This window comes from Poromitra crassiceps, assembly GCF_964638095.1.
Source record: "Poromitra crassiceps genome assembly, chromosome: 6".
Lineage (NCBI taxonomy): Eukaryota > Metazoa > Chordata > Actinopteri > Beryciformes > Melamphaidae > Poromitra > Poromitra crassiceps.
This window is the reverse complement of record NC_139627.1, coordinates 54,047,903-54,075,402: the sequence shown is the minus strand read 5'-3', so window position 1 is coordinate 54,075,402 and position 27,500 is coordinate 54,047,903. Positions and strand designations below refer to the sequence as shown.

The 27,500-nt window shown below is 45.9% G+C and overlaps 1 protein-coding gene across 1 annotated transcript in view; it reads right to left on the bottom strand.

The window, feature by feature from the left end:
- Positions 1–27,500, bottom strand: part of trhde.1 (thyrotropin releasing hormone degrading enzyme, tandem duplicate 1) — a gene marked incomplete at both ends in the record, with an annotated part of 207,594 nt that overhangs the window by 141,946 nt on the left and 38,148 nt on the right. The window contains one exon of the mRNA XM_083638308.1: positions 16,220–16,374. Within this exon, the coding sequence (XP_083494434.1) occupies positions 16,220–16,374 (155 nt within the window). The remainder of the gene's footprint in view (positions 1–16,219; positions 16,375–27,500) is intronic.

Below are 27,500 nucleotides of genomic sequence, written 5' to 3'. Positions count from 1 at the left end.
ATGCTACTAGTTCATACTCCAGCTAACTCTACTATGCTACTAGTTCAGACTCCAGATAACTCTACTATGCTACTAGTTCAGACTCCAGCTAACTCTACTATGCTACTAGTTCAGACTCCAGCTAACACTACCAGGGCTTGAAATTAGGGCTTCATCTCCTGGTCCCCGCTATGCCTCATTTTCGGGAAAAATATTAAACCCAAGAACACACCACCTCACAATTCTACTCGAAGATCAATTTAGAGTGTATGACTGTCCTAAAATACGTATAGCTTCCACACAGTATACAGCCTGGCCTGTAATGATGGAACATTTCCGCAGACTAAGACTATTTAGTGTGAGCACCAACATCATGTTAACATTCTACAATGCCTATTAGACATGGTTTGGCATCATGGTTCGGCACTCTGACAGTCCAGTTTAAATACAGAATTTAAAAGTATTTTGTACAATCAGCAATGAAAGTGTTGAATATGAATTATTACCTTCTGGCTGATGCTGTCAAAGTAACCGACCGTTACAAGCTCTCCTTCCTCCCAACCTCTATAACACTACTTAACAAACAACCAGCTCGATCGTCACGGTTGGAGTGTCTCTCAGATGAGAGGAGGTGGTCTCGTATGTAAGGAGGCACTGATGCTTCAAGTTCTATTTATTAGGCCTAAGAATTATAGTTTTTTGCAATTCAGTTTTTTTCTTCTTCTTCTGCCATATGGGGTAATGACCTGTCACATCCTCTCTCTGAGTATGGAATTACTAGTGTCTCAGTGTAACATTGCCATGCCTTGGTTTTTGAGTTTGTGGTTTCTTTCTTTTCACAACGCCTATCTTTCTTCATCTCACAGGGCTTGTGCAATCTCATTAGGGCGGGTGCAATATCATTAGGGGGCGGGTGCAATAGACCGACTCACAATGTTTGTTCACAATAACACCCGGGTAGACGACGCCTGCCTCATGTGCCATGTACCATTTAATGGAGTGGAGCAAATGGGGTGAGGAACAACTGAGATAAAGAGAAAATGGTTACGACTAAAATTCATGTTTGATGCTTTCATTTCTCATTAGTTAACAACACTTTCTCTAACGTTGGTTTGGACATAATTTACCTGTTGGGCCACAGAACAAAAAAAAATGCAGCTTGACTTCACCCAAAACTAGCAGGTAGTCCGACCAGCGGTGAGATGTCAGTGTTGGGTAGCGATCAACTAGAGAGCCTCCATAAACTGTCAACTGTTCTATTCACTGAGGGAATTTTCTTTATTCATCCTGGCTATTTACATAGAGTACCACCTCAGGGCTGTGTCAATGATGCACAACAACAACTAGCAGACCAGACACAAAACACATAGACTTTCTGCTCATTATTCTAGGGGATTTTAACAGAACCAAACTCAAACGTGAACTACCGAAATACAGACAGCACATTAAGTGCCCCACCAGGGACAAAAAAACACTAGACCACTGCTATACAGTCATCTAGCGCTCTGTTCCCCGTGCAGCCTTGGGACTATCTGATCACTGTATGGTTCATCTCATTCCAACTTATTCACGAGTTTCCTGGTAAAACTGTGGGCGCTTCCATGACACCCTCCCTCCCTGTTTCCAGCTGCCGGTTGCCTGTTTCCACCCAGGACCGTTCATAGCGAAAGAGACTAAAAATAATCATAATAATTGTTGTGATTTTGTACCTACCTATGTCTTGTAATGGAGCCCCCAGCACAATAATTTCACATGTGCATAATTGTACAACGGAGTGACAATATCTTGAATCGTGAAAGAGAGAGACCGCTAAAGCTCCGTTCAATGACCAAATATAAGAGTTCCGGTTTGGACGTTTAGCCTTCAAACGAAAAGCGGCCGCTATGCAACCACATATTTATTTTTTACAGTACCAGTGAATTGACATTCACCTCGTTTTTGTAAAATATCGCCGCTATGCAACCACCCAACGCTACTATTTTTAGCCATTTCGGGATATACGTTCCCACTCTTTGACAGCGTCGTGCACCTCCTTGCTAGTAAAATAAATGTAAACAGGAAGTCGACTATATAGACTGAATAGGCAGAAATTAAAATCTGCTAAGCCTGTGGTCAAAACAGTGAAGAGGCGAACCACCGAGGCAAAGCAGGAGTTACAGGACTGCTTTAACTGTACTGATTGGAATGTCTTTGAGGCTGCTGCAGGACCTGGATGATCTTACTGACACTGTGACATCGTACATCAGCTTTTGTGAGGACATGTATGTGCCGACCAACAACTTCAGAAAATTCCCCAACAACAAACCACAAACATTACATTACATTACATTACATTACGTCATTTGGCAGACGCTTTTATCCAAAGCGACTTACAATAACACATTTTTTGTCAGCAATAGAGCAATCAACTATGGAGCACAGTCTATGACAACTACAACTTCTGAAGGAACAGTGGTACAAGTTTAGGTTAGTGGTACAAGGTTGGTTAGTTTTTTTTTTTTGTTAGAAAGAGAGAGAACGAAGTTAGATCAAGAAGGGCCCAGATGGAGCCTGAAAAGGTGTGTCTTCAGTCTTTTCCGAAAGATCGGCAGTGATTCAGCTGTCCTGACCGAAGGTGGAAGCTCGTACCACCATTGAGGTGCCAGGGACGAGAAGAGTCGAGATCGGGATGAGCGACTTTTGAGCCCCCGTAGCGAAGGAGGGGCGAGGCGACCTGCACTGGTGGAGGAGCGAAGGGAGCGCTGAGAGGTTTGGAACCTGACCATGGATTGCAGGTACCGGGGAGCTGACTGGTGTACTGCCCTGTAGGCCAGTACCAGTGTCTTGAATTTGATGCGGGCCGGGATGGGAAGCCAGTGGAGCTCCTGGAAGAGGGGAGTGACGTGAGAGAATTTGGGTTGGTTGAATATCAGACGGGCTGCAGCATTCTGAATGAGCTGAAGCGGTCGGATGTCGGTGGCAGGTAGGCCGGCCAGGAGCACGTTGCAGTAGTCCAGGCGGGAGGAGACAAGAGACTGGACCAGGAGTTGAGTCGCTTCTCTTGTGAGAAAGGGACGGATTTTGCGGATGTTGTAGAGAGAGAACCTACAGGAGCGCGCTGTAGCAGCTATGTTGGCAGAGCAAGACAGCTGGTTGTCAAGGATCACCCCAAGGTTCTTAGCTGTTTGGGAGGGCAGTACAGTGGTGTTGTCAATGGAGATGGAGAGATCTGCGAGAGGGCAGTCTTTTCCTGGGAGGAAGAGTAGCTCGGTCTTACCAAGGTTGAGCTTGAGGTGGTGGGCAGACATCCAGTCGCCAATGTCTTTGAGGCATGCAGAGATGTGAGCCTCGATTTGAGTGTCAGAGGGGGAGAAGGAAAGGAAAAGCTGGGTGTCATCAGCATAGCAGTGATAGGAAAAGCCATGAGAAGAGATCACATAGGCAAGAGATCTTATATAGAGAAGGAAAAGTAAGGGCCCAGGACTGAGCCCTGGGGGACACCGGTGGTAAGAGGACAGGATCTGGAGAGGGACCCTCTCCATGAGACCTGGTATGAGCGGTTCGAGAGGTAGGAAGCAAACCAGGAGAGTGCAGAGCCTGAAATTCCGAGGTCAGACAGAGTGGAAAGAAGGATTTGGTGGTTGACTGTATCGAAGGCAGCAGACAGGTCAAGGAGGACAAGAACAGAAGACAGGGATGAGGCCTTAGCAGTGTGAAGGGCCTCTGTGACAGCAAGAAGAGCTGTCTCAGTGGAGTGAGAGGCCTTGAAACCGGACTGCAGAGGGTCCAGGAGGTCATTTTGGGAGAGATAGAGAGAAAGTTGTTCGGACGCTGCTCGTTCGAGGGTTTTGGAAAGGAATGAGAGAAGAGAGACAGGTCTGTAGTTGTGAATAGCAGTAGGGTCAAGGGAGGGTTTCTTAAGCAGAGGCTTGACTCTTGCAGTCTTTAGAGCAGGCGGGACAAGACCAGAGGACAAAGAGGAGTTAATGAAGGTAGTGAGGAAGGGAGATATGTTAGGTGAGATGGTTTGGAGGAGAGAGGAAGGGATAGGATCGAGGGGGCAGTAAGTGGCTCGGTTTGAGCTGATGAGTTTAAGCACTTCATCAGGAGAGAGGGGAGAAGGAAGGAAATCCAGGGACACTGCCTGAGTTCACTGCTAAACTCAGGCAGCTTGCCCCCACTGCCACGCCCCCACCCCTTTCTCTGGCTCCTGCCACCCCCAACCCACGCGCCTGCTACACCCCTCCCCTACTACCACCCTCCACCACTGCCACCCCACCACCACTGCCACCTCCCACCACTGCCACCCCCCCCACTGCCACCCCCAACCCACCCGCCTGCTACGCCCCTCCCCTACTACCACCCTCCACCACTGCCACCCCCCCCCACTGCCACCCCCAACCCACCCGCCTGCTACACCCCTCCCCTACTACCACCCTCCACCTCTCACCACTGCCACCCCCCTCCACCACCACCACCTGCACTAAGGGTGTGTGAAGAAGAGGTGAGAAAGCTGATCAGCTGTCTCCAATCTTCAGACACATCTTCCACGGATCACTGCAGCTGTACGTGTAAAGTCCCCTCCTGCTTTAAAGCTCCAATATGCCTCCATCACAGGTTTAAATGACTACAGACTGAGAGACTGGTGTTGGGCCCATCTGAAGGATGGGACAGGACACCTGCTGGACCCCCTGCAGTTTGCCTACTGGGCAAAGAGGTCGGTGGATGATGCGGTCAACAACACGGGACTGCAGCACATACTGCAACACCTCGACTCCCCGGGGACAAACGCCAGGATCCTGTTTGTGGACTTCAGTTCGGCGTTCAACACCATCATTCCAGAAATCCTCCGCTCCGCAAACTCATCCAGCTCAGTGTGCCCAGCTTCCTCCTGTCAGTGGATCAGAAACTTCCTGACAGACAGGCCGCAGCTGGTGAGGCTGGGGAAAATCACCTCCTGCATCTGAATAATCAGCACTGGCGCCCCCCATGGGTGTGTGCTCTCCCCCTGGTTCTTCCTCTATACAAACGACTTCATCTCAGGGCACATCGGCTTCAGACCGAGACGGCGACAAGTCTGCATACAGACAGGAGGTTGAACAGCTGGTCCTTTGGTGCGGTCAGAACAACCTGGAGCTCAACAAGCAACACAACATCAAAACTGTAGAGATGATAGTGGCCTTCATGGGGCGCCCCCACGACGGTCTATATCATTAGTGCAGGTGCAATTTCAAGAGGGCGAGTGTAATATATGATCCCCTGCTCTTGCAGTATATCTATCACTGCGTCTTGTAATACTGTAGTGTCTGATGATCATGTAATGTACCGTAAATTCCGGACTATAAGCCGCGGCTTTTTTCCCGTTTTTTGGCCTTTTTTGCCCCCTGCGGCTTATATAACGGTGCGGCTTATCTATGGATTTTTCCAGCAAACGGCCACTCGGGAACCTCCAAAATCTATGGATGTTGGTATGAGGCAGAACGAGAGCAAGACAGACATTATGAGAGCGAGACCCTGATTGGATGATGTTGCAAAAAATGTGCCTCGCGACCTGATTGGAGCACTGTGCCACTACTCTCTCTCAGCCACTACGGTAAAACACCCTCCTTCCTCCCTCGCTCCGGGGGGAAAAAGGCAGCGATTGAGCCTGAAAGACAGTCTGAATGAAATTGAATGTAACATTCCCAATTCTATGTATTACATTCTAAAAAACTAACAGCAACATTTTGGAAGGCTAAGCCACACAACTAGCTCGTTGTAATCTAACATCATGCTTCAAAAGATGGAGAACTGGCTGTGTTACGACGATGGCGGCGATTGAGCCTGAAAGCCATGTCTGAGACAGTAGCGAGACAGGAACAACAACAGCAGCAGCAGCAAAGGATCATGCACAAACCCAAGACGAAAGGGACTGTCCGTCAGGGCGCGGACGACTGTGTCAGCAACTCCCTCCCGACTACCAGGAGAAAATTACAAACTTCGGCGAATTCACACAAAGAAAGATCAAGGAATATTCCATCGGACCGGAGCAGATCATAAATATGGATGAAGTGCCTTTGACGTTCGACCTGCCTCTCACTAGGACTGTTAACAAGAAAGGTGAATCGTCCATCACGTTGAGAACCACAGGTCACGAGAGAACGAATTTCACTTGTGTTCTTGGCTGCACAGCATCTGGAGTAAAGCTCCCGCCGATGGTGATTTTTAAGCATCTCACAATGTGTGATTTTGTCTGGGGATTAGTGACCTGACTTTTGTTTTGTTGAAATGTTAATAAATGGGAGCTTCCCCAAACAGCCATCTCTTTCCCGACAATCCCCTCTGTGCACGAAGCCTTACATATGGTAATTAAACATCAAAACACCCGCGGCTTATAGACCGGTGCGGCTTATATATGTAAAAAACAGTCAACTCTGCAGGTGCGGCTTATACACCGGTGCGCCTTATAGTCCGGAATTTACGGTACTTGTATTGTTTCAGTGGAATAGCATTTTGTCTGGATTTGTTTTGTGCTGCTCGTGTTTGTCGATGTGTGGAGCACTATTGATGTGTGGAGCACTACTGCCCAAGACACTTTTCCCCTCAGGAGCAATAACATTTTATCTTATCTTATCTTGAATCTATGATCCTTAGTTTTGGATTATGTTTAGCTCCAAGCACCAAGTGACAAATTCATCAAAGCTGGACTCATTAGCGTGTGGCAGTCTCACAATGACGGTCCTGTTCTTAGTTTGTGAACAGAGTCTAAAGTCCGGCTGGGACAAAGGAACAGGCCTAACCCGGTGAATGTGATCAAATGCAGTTTACTTTCACTCTTTGTGTTGAAAAAAAATCCAATCTCCATCCCAGCAGATTGTGAGTGAACTCAAAGCACTCTGTCAGCCCCATGGCTGTGTGGGGCTGGATGGTGGTAAAGGCTGAGGAGAAGTCAATAAATAACAATCTAGCCTGGGTTTGTTCCCCTCTAGGTGTCTCAACTAAAGGTTAAGTAGAGTGATCGTAGCATCCACAGCTCCTCTGTGTGCCCTATAGGCCAACAGTTCTCAAACTTTTTCAACCAAGAACCACCTCTGATCAAAGCAAACCCTCCGAGTAGGGATGCACCGATATGAAAATGTTGGCCGATACCACCGATATTAACATTGAGTTATGGCTGATAGCAGATATTTACTAGGGATGTCACAATATATCGTCCCACAATATATCGCGGTATCAAAACGTGACAATATGTATCGTTGAGATGAAATCTCATATCGTGAGAAAAAGAGGCTGAACATGGTGGCACTGATCTGCATCTGATTGCATGCTCGCTCTCCTTTTCATTGCTTTGTTTGAACAGACGAGGGACGTTACAGACACGGAGGATGAAAATGGTGAAATTACTCAAATTAGCGTGGAGGATGCCCCCTCAACTTACAAATCGATCGCAAAAAGAGTTGTTAAAATATTGTATCGTATCGTTATCGTGAAACCAATATCGTGTATCTTATTGTATCGTGAACTGAGTGTATCGTGACATCCCTAATATTTACTGATGTCGATATCCTCTAAACACAGTTCTATGATAATCAAATGTTGTACATACTGAAAAACACGTGTGAACACTGTGAAATTGAAAAGAGAAATGCATATCTTTATTTCCAAAAGATTTGGAAAAGCCCATAAATTATAGATTTACCACATGGTTTCCTCTCAATGCAATTTTTTTTGGCTGACACCGATAATCGATATTAACATTGAAACATTGGACCAATGCCAATATGTTAAAATAAAGACTGACATCGGCCGATACGATATGATTGCCGATATATCGGGCATCACTACCTGCAAGTACCAATGACTTGTATGGGCGCATATGTATAAAGAGATGGACATCAATGGGAGTCGCCTGGTTACAATACTTGGTATCAGTAATCGTTGCACCTCTGGGGCCGGTTGCACCAAGTGGTCTTAACTATGCCCAGTGTTGGGCAAGTTACTTTACATTAGTAACTTAGTTACAGTTACTAGTTACTGCTCTGAAAAGTAACTCAGTTACTTTAAGTTACTCGTTACTTTGCAGGTAACTAGTTACTAGGAAAGTAACTTTTGAGTTACTTTTTTTTTAAACTCAATTCTCTTATTAATGCACACACATTATTTTGGGGTTGCTGTAGCACAGTGTGGGACAAGACAACTGTCAAATTTGAGCATTGTACCCATTATCACTACGACGAAAAGTAGTGGAACAAGAAAACACAACATTTAGGCATTGAGGCATATTTATTATTGCCTTCAAAAAGTAGCCAGTACACTTTTGGCAGTGTATAATTAACAACTGTATCAGTAGTCTATAATATCCTGGCTGAACAACATAAACACCGTGGTTACCGTTTGTAAAAGCGGAGTGCACGCCTAAACCTAACCTCCCCCAGACCCTAACCCAAAACCATGAGGTGTCGGACTCGTGAGGTATCGGACTCGTGAGGTATCGGACTAGGGGGCAGTCCCCAGCAGCAGAGCCCAGCGCTGCCTGCAGATAGGGACAGAGCAGAGCCTCAAAGCAGCCGCTCGTCGCGGCTGCCTTTAATAGCAGTTCATCTCCAAAAGGCAGGAGACTTGCAGGCATTTTTCTTCCCATTTCATGACAACGCGAAACACACCGTGAACACCCTCCAACGCGAGGGGAATCTGTAAGTGAGAGACGAGTGCTGTGCTTGCCTGGGTGCAGCAGGGCACTGGTGACAGACAGCCTGAGAGAAGCGAGGAGGAGAGGGCTCCATGCTGCTGACTCGCCGAGCGGTGTGAAGTGAACACCGCTTACCGTACACAACACAGCTCACGCAAAATGACCCGTTTCACTATCAGAATTTGGTCCAGTAACATTAGAAAGTATAGAAGTGCCGCACGATTAGCCTACTTCCTCATCAGACCGCCGTCAGACTCGCATTTTCCTCTCTAGCCTCGCTGCTGTAGGTCCCGCACAGAATCGTGAAGTAACGAGTAACGAGCATGTTTAAACCGCAATAATTGTAAGTACGTTACGTTACTGATGAAGTAATTCGTTACAGTACTCGTTACCGCAAAAAGTAACTTAGTTACTGTAACGCGTTACTTAATAACGCGTTAGTCCCAACACTGACTATGCCTGGTCGTAACTCCTACGTCGGTCTTAGTTAAGACCAGTCTTTAGAGTGGATTTATGCCTGTTGCACCGACACGGCTTACGTCTGGTCTTAACTACGCCGGTCGTAGCAATGCGCATTCATGTGAATTGCCAGGGAATGCACCCTGATTGGATGATGTTGCAAAAATGTGCCTCGCGACCTGCTTGGAGCGTCACTGTGCCACTACGCGCTATTAGCCACTACTGTATGTGCATCACTACACCCTCCCTCATCGCTGAAAAATGGCAGCGATTGAGTGCCAGACAGTCTGAATGAAATTTAATGTAACGTTCCCAATTCTATGTATTAAATTCTAAAAAACTAACGGCAACATTTGGGAAGGCTAAGCCACACAACTAGTTTGTTATAATCTAACATCATGCTTCGATGGCGACGTTATGACGGTGACGATGACGGTAAGGACTCAAAAAGGTATCCGCTGATAGACGGAGATCTCTGTTACAGGCAGGCACTACGCCTCCTCCTGACCAGGCGTAAGAGTTACGCCTGGGCGCAGTGAAAAGAAGGCTTAAGCCCTCTTGGTGCAACCGGCGTAGCTGTTAGGTCGTTAAGTTACGACCGGCGTAGCTTAAGACCAGTCGTAAGACCACTTGGTGCAACTGGCCCCTGGTCATTTGCATAAGGCCTATGTGAACTTGAGCATGCACTCCACCATAAACTATGGGCAAATAAGAGTATAGGGATGATACCTGAAATGTCTGAAATAAGGTCTGTGTTTTTCCCCCCTCAATGTGTTATTTTCAATTATTTATAGAACAACACGAACAAGACAAACAGGCTCAGACACAAGACAAGAAAGGTGGGAAAAAACACATCGACATTCAACATTACAAGGTGGTGCTACCAGCCGCATAAGCAGGTGCTTATGTGTTTGTAGGAGATAATGGTTGTGTCTGTAATGCAAGGAAGCTTAATATCATCTAGTTACCTAACTAGATGATTGTTTAATTAGGTATCTCATTTTAATATAGGTGATTAAAAAATAACTTGTTTCAGACATCCTCATTCTTGAAGGTAGCATCGCACGCGACAGGTCGCACTGGTGCTTTTTCCATTGAATAGACAGACCTTTTCTGACCAAGCTTGATGAAGTTGTTTCCCAAAGCATTTGGCAATACATTTGTATAAAACAGCATGGCTGATGGCTGTTCTCTCTACCTATAATCCAAACAGGTTGAGGCTTCACAGTCGAACGTTTCATTGTTTTTACACTTTTAATTTGAAGGCGAAAAAGGGAAATGGTAGAATTGACAGACGAGTGTCAATTCAATCTACTCAAACCATTTCCCGTTTCGGCCTTCAAATTAAAAGCGTGAAACCAAGCTAACTTGGAACGTTGCATTTGACAAACAAATTGGTAACGTTAGTTAAGCAATGACAGTTTGTCATTTAATAAAGCACAGTTAAAACGAACTCCACTTACAGTTGAAGGTCTGCCATGCTGCTATCCTCCTGGCTGTACAGTGTAGTCCTGCTTTGGGGCACGCAGAGCAGGTTTTCTAAACTAACGTTAACGTTAGCTAGCAACCTAACTAGCTGGCTGCTGTCCACAACATAGTCAGGTAAGATGCTTCCTACTATTGTTCAAAAGTGACTTTCCTGACACTGTACAAACTTCTGACTGCACTGAAATTAAGTAAAGGTTGACGTTATTGACTATTCTAGAATAAAAATTAAAAGAAAGTGACAGATGTTTGTTATTTAGCCAACGTTGTTTCACTTTTTTCTGAAGCGGTTGGCTTTGTGGGCATCGCCATTAGGGGCTCGCTCGGGCTCGCTTCATTCTTCTTCGTCGATTGCAAGGGGCACAAGGTATTATGGGATATCCTAACCCACCAAAGTGTGCATGGTATGGTTCCTCGAAAATTATCCATAACCAGGTACCTAGAAAGGTTGCAAATTCAGTGAACTTATGTATCAAACTGGTTTCAGACAGCCTAATTACAACTTCTTACCTAGAAATGCCACCTATAAAGCTCGTTCACTTGAGAATCAGACAGGCCCAAAGTGTATGGGATCCCTCACAAGGGGTCCATGAGAGACCAGCCGGGCGAGCCAACCTCAGCCACTTCTCATTTTTAACCTCATCAAAGTAGGCCAAAAACGGATCCCAGATAGTTGAGAACCTTCTGAGCGAGTTCGTTCTCAGGGACCTGAGTCTCTCCATCTGTATAACAGAGATGTCCATGTCCATCAGCCACACCTGAAAAGAAGGTGAAGAGGAGGACTTTCCGTTCCTTCAGAATGAGTCTTTTGGTTGTCTCCAGTGTCAGAGACTGTTGCACAGCTTTAGGGAAGTTCAGAGAGGACTCCGAGCAGCCGAAGATGGTGAGTTCTGCCTCCGGCTGTAGGGTCATTTTGTAGGCCTTAGAGTACCAGTCAAACAATTTGGCCCAGAATCCTGTTAAAGGGATAGTTCGGTTTGTTTGAAGTGGGGTCCTATGAGCTCCTCCCATACAGGCACTGTACTATGCAAAGCGATCTGGACGCTGACTGCATGGTGTAGGAGATCCGCCACCCTAAAGCAGCAGCCTCAGACAGCTGTCTCTGCAGCTCTGGGAACCAGGAAGTAAAACGTAACTTAGCCACCTAAAAGAACGCCCACCTAAACAAATCAATATCTGTGTACATTGTGGCGATCGCCCAAAAGACGAATAATTTATGAATGACGTTTCGAGCATCACTGTTGTTTTACACACCCCACACACACACCCATTGGTGTTGTCAACCAGTAAAATGACGCTGACTTACCCAAGTCCAGCCCATTACATTTCCACGTCCCGTTATCATGTCTGGAAAACAGTATGGCGTCAGATGCCTTTGACGAGGAGCCGGGAGCGGTCGCAGGAGCTGGGCCTCCGTTTGTGCTGTGAAGCTTCATTTGCCCGAACCAGGCAATGCGCTACGTTACATCCGTGTGGCCCAGCCGTCATCTTCTCTTTGAAGAAAACACCAGCGGACCAGAATCTCCAGAGCCTCTCCAAGTTGCATTCCTCTTCCATTGTCAAACCTGAGTCAGCCAAAATGGCACGCTGATCCCTTTGGACATGACTCATTTATTTGACTTTATTTGTCTTAATTTTGTGGTTAATTTTGTGATAAACTGCTGTATCGCATTGGCTTAGTGTGCATTCATTTGTCTGTGTGTCTCATGCTGATTTATTGGTTTAACCCATTGATACCTGATGCAGCATTTGCGTGTATATCCCTCATTTGTGTGTGTATCCCTTTAAGACCGCGAACCGCGTGACGCGGTCTTAAAGGGATACACACACAAATGCTGCATCAGATATCAATGGGTTAATGAGATAATTAAGGGATGATGTTTTTTGTGTAATCCATGTTTCCTTCGTGGGGTCGTGACTCCACTCAAACAACATACTAAGACTGCTCAAACCGCTACAACATGTACGCTCTATTTTGACCATTTTCAGCGCTTTACTTTATCGTCAAACAGCCCTCTCTTTTGGCACTGCATTTTCTCCCAACCGCAGAACTACCGTATTCCTCCGCAAGATGCAATTGGCTATTTGACCTACTACAGCCATCCATAGTAGTGTTGGTTGTGCTCTTGCTTTGCTGTGAGGGAAAGTCTGCTCTCTGCTTTAGTTTGAGGCTTCTGTGTAGCGCTCAGGATTTCACCTCCCTTTTGGCTGCATCTATTTCAGAAGCTCCTCCTTGACTGAAGGACAGCCTCTTCTTCTGTAGACTAGATGTAACTGCTTTCGACATGTGGGGCCGGTTTCACAAAGATTGACTTTGACTGTGGCTTAAATATAACAAATGGGACTACGGTACAATGAATTCTGGGTAAATTCGGACTCTTTTCGAAGTAGAAAAAATGCCTGTCCGAGTAACTGCATTCAGCCGCTCAACTGTGTCTACTCCAGCAGAAGATGTTGGTCTTTTGGAAGAATTCAACAGTTACAAGGACAGTTTACTTGAAGAATCCAGCAAAGTGTAAAAATAAGACTGGCCTAACTCTACAGACCAGCCTAACTCTACAGACCAGCCTAACTCTACAGACCAGCCTAACACTACAGACCAGCCTAACTCTACAGACCAGCCTAACTCTACAGACCAGCCTAACTCTACAGACCAGTCTAAAATGTCTTGGTGTGTCTGTCCCTCACAGAGGTTTAAATAGAGGTGTAGGCCTACAGGTTCAAGTGCGGCCCCTCTCCTCTAGCTGACAGAGTTAGGGTTAGTCGACCCCTCTCTCCTACCTGGTGACAGGGTTAGGGCTAGTAGGACCATCTCTTCTACCTGGTGACAGGGTTAGGGCTAGTAGGACCATCTCTTCTACCTGGTGACAGGGTTAGGGCTAGTAGACCCATCTCTTCTACCTGGTGACAGGGTTAGGGCTAGTAGACCCATCTCTTCTACCTGGTGACAGGGTTAGGGCTAGTAGACCCATCTCTCCTACCTGGTGACAGGGTTAGGGCTAGTAGACCCATCTCTTCTACCTGGTGACAGGGTTAGGGCTAGTAAACCCATCTCTCCTACCTGGTGACAGGGTTAGGGCTAGTAGACCCATCTCTCCTACCTGGTGACAGGGTTAGGGCTAGTAGACCCATCTCTTCTACCTGGTGACAGGGTTAGGGCTAGTAGACCCATCTCTCCTACCTGGTGACAGGGTTAGGGCTAGTAGACCCATCTCTCCTACCTGGTGACAGGGTTAGGGCTAGTAGACCCATCTCTTCTACCTGGTGACAGGGTTAGGGCTAGTAAACCCATCTCTTCTACCTGGTGACAGGGTTAGGGCTAGTAGGCCCATCTCTCCTACCTGGTGACAGGGTTAGGGCTAGTAGGCCCATCTCTCCTACCTGGTGACAGAGTTAGGGCTAGTAGACCCATCTCTTCTACCTGGTGACAGGGTTAGGGCTAGTAGACCCATCTCTCCTACCTGGTGACAGGGTTAGGGCTAGTAAACCCATCTCTTCTACCTGGTGACAGGGTTAGGGCTAGTAGGCCCATCTCTCCTACCTGGTGACAGGGTTAGGGCTAGTAGGCCCATCTCTCCTACCTGGTGACAGGGTTAGGGCTAGTAAACCCATCTCTCCTACCTGGTGACAGGGTTAGGGCTAGTAGACCCATCTATCCTACCTGGTGACAGGGTTAGGGCTAGTAGACCCATCTCTCCTACCTGGTGACAGGGTTAGGGCTAGTAGGCCCATCTCTCCTACCTGGTGACAGGGTTAGGGCTAGTAGACCCATCTCTCCTACCTGGTGACAGAGTTAGGGCTAGTAAACCCATCTCTCCTACCTGGTGACAGAGTTAGGGCTAGTAGGCCCATCTATCCTACCTGGTGACAGGGTTAGGGCTAGTAGGCCCATCTATCCTACCTGGTGACAGGGTTAGGGCTAGTAAACCCATCTCTCCTACCTGGTGACAGGGTTAGGGCTAGTAGGCCCATCTATCCTACCTGGTGACAGGGTTAGGGCTAGTAGGCCCATCTCTCCTACCTGGTGACAGGGTTAGGGCTAGTAGGCCCATCTCTTCTACCTGGTGACAGGGTTAGGGCTAGTAGGCCCATCTCTTCTACCTGGTGACAGGGTTAGGGCTAGTAGGCCCATCTCTCCTACCTGGTGACAGAGTTAGGGCTAGTAAACCCATCTCTCCTACCTGGTGACAGAGTTAGGGCTAGTAGGCCCATCTATCCTACCTGGTGACAGGGTTAGGGCTAGTAGGCCCATCTATCCTACCTGGTGACAGGGTTAGGGCTAGTAGGCCCATCTATCCTACCTGGTGACAGGGTTAGGGCTAGTAAACCCATCTCTCCTACCTGGTGACAGGGTTAGGGCTAGTAGGCCCATCTATCCTACCTGGTGACAGGGTTAGGGCTAGTAGGCCCATCTCTCCTACCTGGTGACAGGGTTAGTGCTAGTAGGCCCATCTCTTCTACCTGGTGACAGGGTTAGGGCTAGTAGGCCCATCTCTTCTACCTGGTGACAGGGTTAGGGCTAGTAGGCCCATCTCTCCTACCTGGTGACAGAGTTAGGGCTAGTAGGCCCATCTCTTCTACCTGGTGACAGGGTTAGGGCTAGTAGGCCCATCTATCCTACCTGGTGACAGGGTTAGGGCTAGTAGGCCCATCTCTCCTACCTGGTGACAGGGTTAGGGCTAGTAGGCCCATCTCTTCTACCTGGTGACAGGGTTAGGGCTAGTAGGCCCATCTCTCCTACCTGGTGACAGAGTTAGGGCTAGTAAACCCATCTATCCTACCTGGTGACAGGGTTAGGGCTAGTAGGCCCATCTATCCTACCTGGTGACAGGGTTAGGGCTAGTAAACCCATCTCTCCTACCTGGTGACAGGGTTAGGGCTAGTAGGCCCATCTATCCTACCTGGTGACAGGGTTAGGGCTAGTAGGCCCATCTCTCCTACCTGGTGACAGGGTTAGGGCTAGTAGACCCATCTATCCCACCTGGTGACAGGGTTAGGGCTAGTAAACCCATCTCTCCTACCTGGTGACCAGGTTAGGGCTAGTAGGCCCATCTCTTCTACCTGGTGACAGGGTTAGGGCTAGTAGGCCCATCTATCCTACCTGGTGACAGGGTTAGGGCTAGTAAACCCATCTATCCTACCTGGTGACAGGGTTAGGGCTAGTAGACCCATCTCTCCTACCTGGTGACCAGGTTAGGGCTAGTAGACCCATCTCTTCTACCTGGTGACAGGGTTAGGGCTAGTAAACCCATCTCTCCTACCTGGTGACCAGGTTAGGGCTAGTAGACCCATCTCTTCTACCTGGTGACAGGGTTAGGGCTAGTAAACCCATCTCTTCTACCTGGTGACAGGGTTAGGGCTAGTAGGCCCATCTATCCTACCTGGTGACAGGGTTAGGGCTAGTAAACCCATCTATCCTACCTGGTGACAGGGTTAGGGCTAGTAGACCCATCTCTCCTACCTGGTGACAGAGTTAGGGCTAGTAGGCCCATCTCTTCTACCTGGTGACAGGGTTAGGGCTAGTAGGCCCATCTCTCCTACCTGGTGACAGGGTTAGGGCTAGTAGGCCCATCTATCCTACCTGGTGACAGGGTTAGGGCTAGTAGACCCATCTCTCCTACCTGGTGACAGGGTTAGTGTTAAGCCTACCTGGTGACAGATCTCGTGGACGACCACCATGGTGAGCTCCATCTGGTAGGAGGCTGAGGCCACGCCGGCATCCAGCAGCAGCTTCTGCTCCACGAACACACTCAGACCCCAGTTCTCCATCGCCGCGTACGGGTGCTTTGGCACCGCCAGGAGGTCTACACACACACACACACACACACACACACACAAGGCGGATTACGATGAATAACCTGGTGTTATGATATCGCCTGTAGACAGGGGATTATAGTCATGAAGTCAGTTTGAGAGGATTTCCTTAATATTTAGAGGATCATCTTTTCCCACGTTGTGTGTTTATTGGGGTTTCGCTTTGCATTTAGCACTAGGTGGAGCTAGAGAGCAGCTGTACGGTGAGACTGACAAACTATTAAGTTTCCGGGTCACTCGGGAGTCTGTGAGAGAAATGTTAGAGAGAGAAGATGCTGCTGCTATGAGGCAAGCAGTCAGCTGAGGACACACAGCTGCTATGAAGCAAGCAGTCAGCTGAGGACACACAGCTGCATGTGGAACTGTCGCCAGCCACATGTGTGGACACTGAGAAGACATGTGCATTTTGCTATTGGACTTTATATTTTGCACTTTATAATTTGTGATTGTTTTTCTGCATTGCTTTTTCCTCTACATACTACATACTTGCACTAAGTCAAATTCCTCATTTGTAATCTGATTACTTACCGTGGCTATTAAAGTGAATCTTGAATACAAACAAGTTGAATGCATGTTACACTCGGCACTAACGTAGGATGCTAATTGTAGGTGAAGTCAAATACAGGCCATAATAATTCCCAGACATTAAATATTCTCGAGGCAAGGTTCCATAATGATTAGTTAGCCACGCTTTAGTAACACTTTATAATAACTATTATACAACATGTAGTTCTGACCAAGCAATCTGATTGGTCAAGGACCGTTCTTAAATGAGCATAACAGCACACCTACTGTAGCCGTTCTTAAATCGTTCGTTTGAGAACGGCCTCATCACGAAAGTATCACTCCACCGGCCGGTCTGTTCAGCAGAGAACACCAGCCTCATCACTAAAGTATCACTCCACCGGCCAGTCTGTTCAGCAGAGAACAGCAGCGGCCACAATTCTGGAGGCAACATGGCCTATATATATATATTGCCTGTAACCTCACAGAATTTCTAGCCCATAAACTAACTAATAACTTGGCCAATAAGTATGTAACACACAAAATAAAACTAACCGTAATGTCTTCATTTTGATGTAGAATGCCAAGGACATAAACTCGCATTCCAGGAATATTGTATTTACCGCACTGCTCCTAAGTTCACGTAAGTGGCTTGCGCACTTACAAATTATCTATCTAAAATCCCCAAGGAGGCTAAAGCTTTTTACCTCCATCCAAAGAGAGGAAACAAGTTAGGGGAGGTGTGCTACTCTTTGGAGCCAATGAGTGTAAATTACCTGGGTTCCATGCTAACACGTATCTCCAAAGAAGCAGGCACATCAGTGATTTACACCAATCACAGCATCAGGAGCACCACTACCATCCAGAAGCTGGCCGAGGGCGGACTGGAAGCCAGAGAACTCATGTCCGTTAGCGGTCATAAATCCGAGACTTCTTTACAGAGCTATTGGGCACCTTCTCTTGATAATTGCAAAATGTGGAGCAATATATTGTGTGAGAGCCGTGGAAACGTCATGCCTTTGCTGCCCAGCATCTCAAACCGCTCTACAGCCTCACCTGCTAAACGCCAGAGGTCCAGCAGGCCTCCAGACTAACTCTTTACACTAGGTGCACCGGTGCACCTTACTTTTTAATTTAGGTGCACCAGCACATCATTTAGGCGCACGCACATTTTTCACCATGCCTTTTGGCACCGCAATAATACATTTTAAGCGTTGCCTTCTTTGTCATTTTGTATACATATTGGCAAATTATTAAATGATACGCTCAAAGATTTTCATGTCAATAAATGTCTGTTAAAGTCACTATCACCAACCGAGTTAACACAGTGAGGATTGAGCCTATGATGGACTCTGATGCACTGATGGAAACCTTTGCATTTTAATTATTGCAGCATTTATGAACTGGGTGTCTGTGATGTGATTATCACCTTACATTATGCTCCTAAATTGAAAAAGTTAGGAGCACATTTAAGGACACTTAGATTAATGTACCGTTCTCATGATGCACTATGAATTTCTTACCAGAATGACTCGATGCAGCTCATTGGCTATTGTCATTGAATTATCACTAACCATTTATTTAGTCATCTGTAGTTTGCCTAACATTATGTAATGGTGGTCTCTGATTGTGGACGTTCACATTACTGTGTGATTAGTGACATATCCCACAGTGTGCTGTGAAATGATAATCTCACTGTGCACTGCAGACAGTGAAAAACCGTAGCAGATCATGCTCTTAGATGGTCTAACATTAACAGACAGCATAGTCATATTGTCAACAACACATTTTAGTGATCTTGAATTACATGTTGGTAACATTCGTAATCCCAGAATTTGCTTGATCATTAGCTAGCATCCCGCTAGCGATGCTAACATTCGACGCTAACATTAGACGCTAAGAAGTCATTGTCATGCCAGCCAGCCTAACGTTAGTCAGAACTCGTCTGCTGAAGCCGTAGCTTTGTCTCCCGTGTACAAAACCACCATCTGACACATTTTAATTCCATCTGTTTGTGACTCCGATACGAGTGAATCTGGCCGGCCGGTCACACCAGTAATGGATGGCTGGCTGCAGACCGCTGCAGACTGTCCTGTGTTGTACTAGCGATAGGGACGATACGACTTCCAGTCGGATTTTCAAAGTAAAACGATTCTGCCCAAGTCTAAAGCACTCAGAAGTAATTGAAAAGGTTTTATTTTTGTATTTCCCCTGTCTTTCTACGTGAGAGATTCAGATTGACAGCGCTGCACGCTGTGGCACAAGAGCAGAGAGAGAGAGAGAGAGAGAGAGAGAGAGAGAGAGAGAGGTGCACAAGTGCGTGTTATGAAAACATTTATACGCACTGGCAGATTTTAAGGTGGGAAAATTCGTGTAAAAACACGCACTCTGGAGCCCTGTCCAGCATGGACTTTATGGACAGCTGTTTCACCACTTGCTCTTTTAACGGGAGTATGCAATTCAATTTCTACAAGAAATAGCAACTGAAACCCCGGAATAGCCTACAATGGTGCCATTGTAAAAAAGAAAAGAAAAAAAGTAAAAGAAAAAAAAATGCTTACATGTGAAGTTCACCGACGTATAGTTGCTAATCTGTTAATTATTTTATTTTCTCCAGAGTCACAACATATATTGAGTTAATGGGTCAGTTTTGTGTTTACATGTGTGGTAGCCTATTTAGTCGGCTGGCTCAGCCTGGCAGAGTCAACGGGGACTATTTCTTGTCTCGGACTAACACACTCGGCAAAAACTTTGTTATTTTGAGAGCAAATGGCCCCAAAATATGAGCACCTTTTGTTTATAGCTTGTATTTTGCTGGTAACTGTTGTATAATCGCAATATCACACTCGAGGATGTACTTTACCGTGGTTATTGACACTTCAGTGACGCGTACGGACCTCGGTCCTGCTGCATCACCGTTGTGCCAATAACCAGGGTAAAGTAAAGTGTAATATTGCTTAAGTAAATACTTAATTCATCATTTATAAAGCATTGTTCATACAATATTAAGCATTTGTAAGGAATTCATAAACGCAGTTATACATGTTTTATTCCTGATTAATAAGGTAATTTATACGGGATTTAACAATTGTATTTAATCCAATTTATAAATGCTTTGTAAGGTAACACAGGGGCTCAAACCTGCTCAAATCTACCGCTGCTCTACCGCCGGTGGTGTTTACACACCACAAAACAAGAAGGATAGGGTTAATAACCTGGACCTGTTAAACAAACTGAGCAATGACATCAGAGGAAATCCTATTACGGCTTAAAATTAAACTCATGCTTCATCTGAACATGTAATCACACACAGACAGACAGGCAGAGACAAACAGACAGACAGACATGCAGGTAGACAAGACAGACATGCAGGTAGACAGACAGACAGACAGGCAGACAGACATGCAGGTAGACAAGACAGACATGCAGACAGAGAGACAGAGAGACAGACAGACAGGCAGACAGACAGACAGGCAGACAGACAGGCAGGCAGGCAGACAGACAGACAGACAGACAGACAGACAGGCAGACAGGCAGACAGACAGGCAGGCAGACAGACAGACAGACAGACAGTCAGACAGACAGACAGACAGACAGACAGACAGACAGACAGACAGCAGATCTACAATAAAGTGTCATAAAGAATACTAAGGTCTCCTGTAAAGGAGTTTATTTGTTAAGGGTAGAGTGAGAGAGAGAGAGTGAGAGAGAGAGAGGGGGGGAGAGAGAGAGAGGGGGGGAGAGAGTGAGAGGGGGGGCATGTTTCCCTCCAGCAAAGAAAGAGAAAGAAGGAAAGCAGAGCAGAGTTTTCCCTCTGGTGGAGGAAATCAATCATCCAACTCACACATGCGCACGCACGCGCGCGCGCACACACACACACACACACACACACACACACACACACACACACACACACAGTCTCTCTGTCACACACACACACACACACACACACACACAGTCTCTCTGTCACACACACACACACACACACACACACACACACACAATCTCTCTCTCTATCTCTCTCTCGCTCAGACCCATATCCAAACTGTCATTCATATCTCAGACTGTTGAGAAAGTTGTTGCTGATCCAAACAGAAACAAAGCGCCGACGCTGCACTTCACAGACTGACAAATGAGCTTCTTATGCTGATAAGGTTCATGTTCATGGATCTAACTGCCAGAAGGAGAGAAGTACTGTGGCAGCACGAGCCAAACAACCACTTCTATTAGCCAAACAACAACATATTATATTAACCTAAACAACATCAGCACTGGAGCTGCCCAGGGTCCCCTCTCCATACTTCTTCTCCCTGTACACCAACAGCTGCACCTCCAGCCATCAGTCCCTCAAGGCCCTGGAAGTCACAGATGACACCACCACCATCATAGGGCTCATCTCTAATGGAGACGAGTCCATTGCTAGGATGCTAAAGCGCTCTCAGAAACGTATGGCCGACCCCTCCCATCCAGGACATAAAGTCTTCAGGGTCCTCCCCCATAGCAGAAGACTGATGTCTCGCAGTACCAGAACCTCCCGTCACAGGGACAGCTTCTACTAGAGACATATGAAATCCGCGTTAACAGAATCGCGGACGGAATCACGGAATTGACCAATAAAAATGGAATCTACTGTAAAACGTGGCATACTGCAGAATTGGGCTGAGATTCAATATATAATGTTAACTCATTCAGGGCCAGTTTAGGACTGCCAATATTTAGCACAGGCCAAAGATTTTCATAATTGTTGGTCATCTTTCAAGACCCACAGTAAATTATCTATTAGCACCAGAGTGATTTGCAATACCTCAAAATGAAGATGTACGTCTCTGGGTTCACCAGGAAAAAAAAAGTGAGCTTTTAGCATGTTCTGTACTCTACTTATAGCCATTTATATACACCCTGTTTTCACCCAAAAAGTCTGTTTGAGAAGAGAAACAGGAGAAAAATGCATTTTTGTAAAGAAGACAATCTCAGTCAGATCTCGCTCTCAATTCTTTTATTTTGAACTGTATTGACATCAGACATGTAAATACTATTCGTTATGATACAAATGACAAAAAAATAATAATATATATATACACATGAAGTGCTTTTTTTACATTCAACAATGCAGTTTACTCAGTGTGAGTGTGAATGTGTGTGCGCGGGGCCCATGTGTGTCTCTTTAGATTACATTTCGTCATTTATTATCCAAAGCGACTTACAATGTCACATTGTCAACATTAGTGGAATCAACTGTGGAACATCATCTACACAGATACACCCTTGCAGCAGTAGAGTAAAACATCAATGTTTTTTTTTTTTTTGTTTTTTGTTTTGTTTTTTTGGGGGGGGGGTTTGGGGTGAAGAAGGGGGGGGAGATGCTAGATGGGGGGAGGGGGTTTGGGGTGGAGAAGGGGGGGGGGAGATGCTACATCAAAAGGGTTAGTTCAGGAGGGACTCAAGTGGAGCTTGAAAAGGTGAGTTTTTTTTTCAAAGGTGGACTCACTGAAAACTAAAATAAAAAGTTGAGAAAAGAAAAGGAGTTTTCAATCTTCGGCGAAAGATGGGCAGGGATTCGGCCGTCCTGACCTCAGTGGGGAGTTCGTTCTACCACTGAGGGGAATTTACTCTATGTCACAATATATCGTCCCACAATATATCGCGATATCAAAACATGACAATATGTATCGTTGAGATGAAATCTCATATCGCGAGAAAAATAAGCTGAACATGGTGGCACTGATCTGCATCTGATTGCATGCTCGCTCTCCTTTTCATTGCTTTGTTTGAACAGACGAGGGACGTTACAGACACTGAGGATGAAAATGGTGAAATTACTCAAATTAGCGTGAAGGATGCCCCCTCAACTTACAAATCGATCGCAAAAAAATCGTCCTGACCTCAGTGGGGAGTTCGTTCTACCACTGAGGGGAATTTACTCTTTATGTCACAATATATCGTCCCACAATATATCGCGATATCAAAACGTGACAATATGTATCGTTGAGATGAAATCTCATATCGCGAGAAAAATAAGCTGAACATGGTGGCACTGATCTGCATCTGATTGCATGCTCGCTCTCCTTTTCATTGCTTTGTTTGAACAGACGAGGGACGTTACAGACACGGAGGATGAAAATGGTGAAATTACTCAAATTAGCATGAAAGATGCCCCCTCAAATTACAAATCGATCGCAAAAAATATCGTATCGTATTGTTATCGTGAACCCAATATCATCTATTGTATCGTATCGTGAACCTAGTGTATTGTGACACCCCTAGTCTTTATAGTTCAGAGTGTCATGGTAGACCTCAAAGCAGGGGACCCTGCACAAGGGGATGCGGCAGAAGTTGCACTGGAAACGTGTCTCCTTTCTCTTGTCGTTGGTCATACACACTTTGCATCGCTTTGCTGGGTTGTCATTGTTGGGGGTGGGGTCATTCCTGACAGGGAAATGCTTTGCCAGGTTGGCAGACAGCCTACTCGGACGGTCAGCATATGGAGCTCTATGGAGCTTTGTGGCAGTGGTCCACGCCTGTATCAGACTCTCCTGGAATGCATGCATGGTCTGTACTGTGCCCTGTGGGTTTTTAGCTCTGTACAGGACGAAGGCATTGTGGAGGCAGATTTCGAACATGTACATGACAAATTTAGTAGTCCATTTATAGGATTTCCTGATGAACGGATAGTACGAAATCATTTGATCTAGCCTATCAACACCGTTCATCGACTGGTTATACTCTATCACAGAGACAGGCTTCTCCTTCACCACCTTCCCCCTCACACCTTTCTTCCATGTCAAGACCTGTCTCATCTCGTCCTGGTGAAATGTGGACACCATTCTGACAACATTTGTGTCCCGCCATGCCAAGCACAGCACCCGGTCAGTGTGGAAGGCAATTCTGCCCCCTGGTTGCAGGGTGGCCTTCTCAGCATGGTGTACAGCTGGTGGTTCTCCTCTATGCTTTCGCAGTGTGCCACATACATGTGTCCCCAGATTTAGCAGGATATCACACATGGTAACAGAATTATAAAAGTTATCCATATACAGTTTGTAGCCCTGCTGTTCCAGCCCCAACAGGAGACCACACACTGTATCTACAAGAGATTTACCGTCTCCACAATAAGGCATCAAATTATAACAAAATCCTGTCTGGGACTCACATAACACATAACTTTTTATACCGTAACGCACAGGTTTCTGTGGGTTAAAAACTTTAAAACTCAATCTGCCTCTCCACAGTAAAGTTCCTTCATCTATTGAGATGTTCTGGCCTGGCTGGTAGAGTTCCTGGAACTTGTTCACTAACATATCTAAGACTGGGCGGACTTTGAACAACCTGTCATCCTTGTTTCTCACTGCTGTGTTGTCACTAAAATGCAGGAAACGTGTAATGATCTGGAATCTGTTTCGGGACATTGTCTTACCAAAATAGGGGGTCTCCATCACCTCGCTCGTGGACCAGTAAGTCTTTAGGTCAGGCTTTACAATGAGCCCAGTCAGGAAAAGGAGCCCTAGGTAGGCCTTCAGTTCTGGAATGTCAACAGGTTTCCATGCCTCGATCCTCACACTTGTTGCGCCAGCCTCAATTGTCTGCTGTGCATATAGGTTGGTCTGGTCCACAACATACTGGAGCAGCTCTTCCGTAAGGATGAGTTCAAGGAAGTCGACCGGCTTGTCCGACTCCAGCGCAGCAGCACTGTTCAGCAGGCCAGGAACAGCAGTGAACGGGATGTCCTCCGGCTCCCACGGCACCTCATCCATGCAGTACCATTGCTGCTCTGGATACAGGATAGGTGTTATAAAAATATAGAAATACAAATACATTACTATAGCACACTCACACACACACAAGCTTGTAGATCAGCTATATTGGGCAAAGAGGGAAAATGAACATACCTTTGGTGTCTTTCTTTTTCCCCTTCTTCTTGGGTTGCTGTCCCTCCATTCGCTCTCCATCTGCACCACGGCCTGTAAATAAAGAAATACATACATTACAATACAATTTACAACACACACACAACATGTATAATTGTGAGCTTGTAGATCAGCCATTTTGGACAAAGACACAAAAGAGGGAAACAAGATCTTACCTTTTGATCTCGGTTGTTTACTAGATGTGGGCTCACTGGGTTCTGCAACACTCGGCTCGTCCTCATCTGAAATAAAAGCAACATATCCTCAGTAAACTATATAATCACATTTAGTACAGAGAGACAGTGTATTGTACTAGTGTCTCAGTAAACTATATAATCACATTTAGTACAGAGAGACAGTGTAGTGTCTCAGTAAACTATATAATCACATTTAGTACAGAGACAGTGTAGTGTACTAGTCTCAGTAAACTATACGATCATAGAATGCAGAGACAGTGTAGTCAGTAGTCACACACACACACACACACACACACACACACACACACACACACACACACACGACATCATTACTGGGACTTTGTGTGAGTGTGATGACATCATCACTGGGACTTTGTGCGTGAAGCTGGTACTGGTACTGGTACTGTCTGTACAATATGCATATATATAAACAACAAAATTACTCCTTACCACGATCATCGGGGTCCTGTCGCATTGGATTCCAGTCCTCCTCGCCCTCGACATGGACAGCTGGCGACGGTGTGACCATCTCCTCTTCAGAAGAATGGGAGGTTGATGGCTGAGAGTCAAAGTCACTTTCAATGTAATCCCGGGGCGTCTTTGCACGGCGCAAATGCGCCCTGGAAAATGGCTCTTCCTGGGGAATCATGTCTGTTGTTGTGTTGCCCTCGATCTCCTCCTCGTCACTAAGTTCTGACTCAGTCTCGTCTCGCAAATGCGCCCTGGAAAATGGCTCGTCCTGGGGAATCATGTCTGTTGTGTTGCCCCCGATCTCCTCCTCGTCACTAAGTTCTGACTCAGTCTCGTCTCGTTCGAGCTGGGACACAGGAGGCTTGGGTTTGGGACCAGGCGCTGGGACCGGATCGATGGTGGTCACGGGTGTGACAACCGCAAACATCTCATCCAGTGTGCGCTGCCCAGCAGCAAGGCCAGCAGCAAGGCGAACAGCTCGGGCACCGCCGCGCCGAGGGGCGATGCGGTGTTTGGTCTTTCCTTTTGACTTCACCATGACTGACTAGACTATGACTACTACAACTAACTAACTAAACTAAACTACAGACTATACTACAACTAACTAACGCTAACTAAACTGACGACTATAGGCTACTAGCTACTGTAATCTCTTCAACTTCAACTTCAACTCAACTCAGCACACTGTCACAACCGTACACAATGGCGTCTCTTTCCTACTCTGCAAAGAGGAAGCGTTTCTCACGGCTTTTGTCTTCTTGCCACCTCCCCCATTTCAAAAAAACAGCTGCGGTATGTGTTTGATCGCGTGTTGTCGGCTACCCTTTGAAGGCAGGGACCTGTGTCTGTGTGACAGGCTGGGCAAGTGTTTGCTGCAGGCGCTGCACCAATAAAAACAAAAACACGTCAAAGACGTCATTGGCCCTCTGGGCTATTCCTGATAACACGTCAAAGACGTCATTGGCCCTGAATGAGTTAATAAGGTGACGTCACACACGATCATCTCTCCCTCTCCACACATGCAGCTGCCTGCCCTTACAGTGGACTCATCTGCAGTAACGTAACTATAGTTAACAAGCGCATTCCAGCAATAGCGTCGGTGACAACGCTATTGCTATTCTCCCTTCTCCTGCGCTCTCCTCTGCTCTCCCCTCATTCCTATATTTTCTATATTATCAATTGTTCAAATGTTATCTTTATTCTGTATATTCATGTTACTGTTGTGTCAGCTAGAATTAGCTAGACATATTCTCTGTGAAGCCCTCTGAGACATGCTTGTGAATTAGGGCTATATAAATAAACTTGACTTGACTTGACTTAACGTGCAGAATATGGACATGTCAATAACCCTGTCTGAAGTGTGCGTGAAGTAGCCTATAACGTTAGCGTTAGATGTCAGCTGTGAATGATTATGCATCATTAGACCTTCTCACTATTCTATTTAATTATGTTATGTTGTTCGTTTAAAACGTTAGCATAACGTTAACTACTTGCAGACGGTCTTGATCACGTTAGCTCAATTGACTGTTTAAATACTTTGTAGACGCAGTTATCATTGTTGTTGATGTTACTTGCCTTCCTAGTCAAAGCCTTCTGACCGTAGTGATGGCAACAGGGAATGAAAGACGAAAAATCCACTTTTGCACATGATGATAAAGCTGGAAAAGTTTCAATTGTGGCTGTGTATTCTTATTCAGTTGACACATGTCAAGATAGCAAAGATAAACACCGCCACTTCCTGTTATAACTTTCAAAATAAAATAGTATTTGAAGCATTTTCTGATGTTTGAAGTGAATGTTTTGTTCAGTTGTTTTTTCTTTACTTGAAGCACACAATGAGAAGCTTAAAAGCACTTTACAAACATAACAATTATATAGAATGTTTTGTACAGTCATACTGTATTTCTGACTTGAATCACTTGTTAAAAATAGTGCATTATTGTGTAAATTGATTGTTATATCTTATTAAATTGTGGACATTTATTAATCCCCACTTATTAGACACGATTTCTGATGGTAAAATGAGCGTAAAAAGTAAAACAC